This window comes from Chlorella variabilis, assembly GCF_000147415.1.
Source record: "Chlorella variabilis unplaced genomic scaffold CHLNCscaffold_492, whole genome shotgun sequence".
Lineage (NCBI taxonomy): Eukaryota > Viridiplantae > Chlorophyta > Trebouxiophyceae > Chlorellales > Chlorellaceae > Chlorella > Chlorella variabilis.
Genome location: NW_005434788.1, coordinates 1 through 1309, shown reverse-complemented (window position 1 = coordinate 1309; position 1309 = coordinate 1). Strand labels below are relative to the sequence as shown.

General features: G+C 70.8%; 1 protein-coding gene across 1 annotated transcript; it reads left to right on the top strand.

Annotated features, from left to right (window-relative positions):
- Nucleotides 1-67: 67 nt before the first annotated feature.
- CHLNCDRAFT_142667 (hypothetical protein) lies at nucleotides 68-844 on the top strand (the record flags this gene model as incomplete). The annotated part of the gene is made up of 2 exons (XM_005842540.1): nucleotides 68-510; nucleotides 742-844. 2 exons carry the CDS (start codon nucleotides 68-70, stop codon nucleotides 842-844), a joined length of 546 nt encoding a protein of 181 aa, XP_005842597.1.
- Between the last annotated feature and the right edge of the window lie 465 nt (nucleotides 845-1309).

The following is a 1309-nucleotide window of genomic DNA, read 5'->3' as shown; positions in this document are numbered from 1 at the left end:
GCCCCCTGCGCCCGCTGTCTCGGCCGCCGCCGCCAGCCCGTCACACCAGATCAGCCGCCTGAGCAGCATGCTGGCCGGGCAGAGCCTGGGCCCGGCGGGCTGCGGCGCGCTGGGGTGCAGCACACCCATGCTCAGCCCCTGCCCGTCTGGCGGTGCCCCGCTGTCACCAGACGCGCCTCGCGGCCTGCCCACGATGCACCCCCACCACCACTTGCCCCAGCACCAGGCCCAGCAGGCGCAGCACAGCCAGGCCCACACCCTGGCGGCCGCGCTGGGCCAGCTGGCGGCGCAGGCGGGCGGCCGCGGGCCCGCGCCCCTCGCGCCGCCCAGCCCCGGCGCCCACCACGGCCTGCCGCCGATGCACGCCGGCGGCGGCGCGGCCGCGCTCAACGGCAGCCTGCCCCACCACTTCTACTGCCCGCTCACCCGCCAGCTCATGTCTGACCCCGTGTTGGCAGCAGACGGCGTGACCTATGAGCGGCAGGCAATCGCCGAGTGGATGGCATACAAGTGAGCGGCAAGCTGCCTGCCCTGCCCTGCACCGCGCTACCTGCCCTGGCCTTCGCTCCCTGCCCCGAGCCTCGACGCGAGCATGCGGCAGCCGTGGCCGGCCCTGCCCTGGCACCCGGCACTTGCTTGACGTGTGCATACGCGCCGCGAGCGCCGCCACGCTGCCTGTGCCTGTGCCCGCCCGTCTTGAGCCCCCCACCCACCCACCCATCGCGCCGTGCTTTCTTGCAGGGATGTGTCGCCCACCACCCAGCTGCCGCTGCCCCACAAGGTGCTCAGCCCCAACTCTGTGCTGCGGGCAGGCCTGCTGGACCTGCTGCGTCAGCACTGCTGAGCTGGCGGCTGCAGGGCCCGCCAGGCGCGCCCAAGTGCGCTTGGCAACTCCCTCTCCAAAGAGCGCGAGCTCCCCTCCCCAGCCACTGCACCACACACACGCCAAGAGAGCCCTCCATTCTTTCCCGTCCCGCCCATTTTCCCATGGGCCGCCCCCGCGGGGGCGCTCCGCAGCGCCCGCCCGCACCTTTCATTCTCAATTGAGACTGGTACTGACTAAATTCCCGCCCGCGCCCTTTCCCCGCGCCTCTCACTACGCTAATCCTGTTGCCCCTTTCCATCCTCCCCTTTGATTCCGGCGCTGGCTCGGCCCCGCCCTCCGCACCCTGGTATTTTGATTCGATCCTTCCATCTGATTGTGCCCTGAGTGCACCTTTTCTCCGTGTCTCCCCCCACCACACCATTCCTGGCTTGGCAGCCCCCTCCTGTAGCCGCCACCCGCCATTTGCAGGCGACTCAAAAGCCA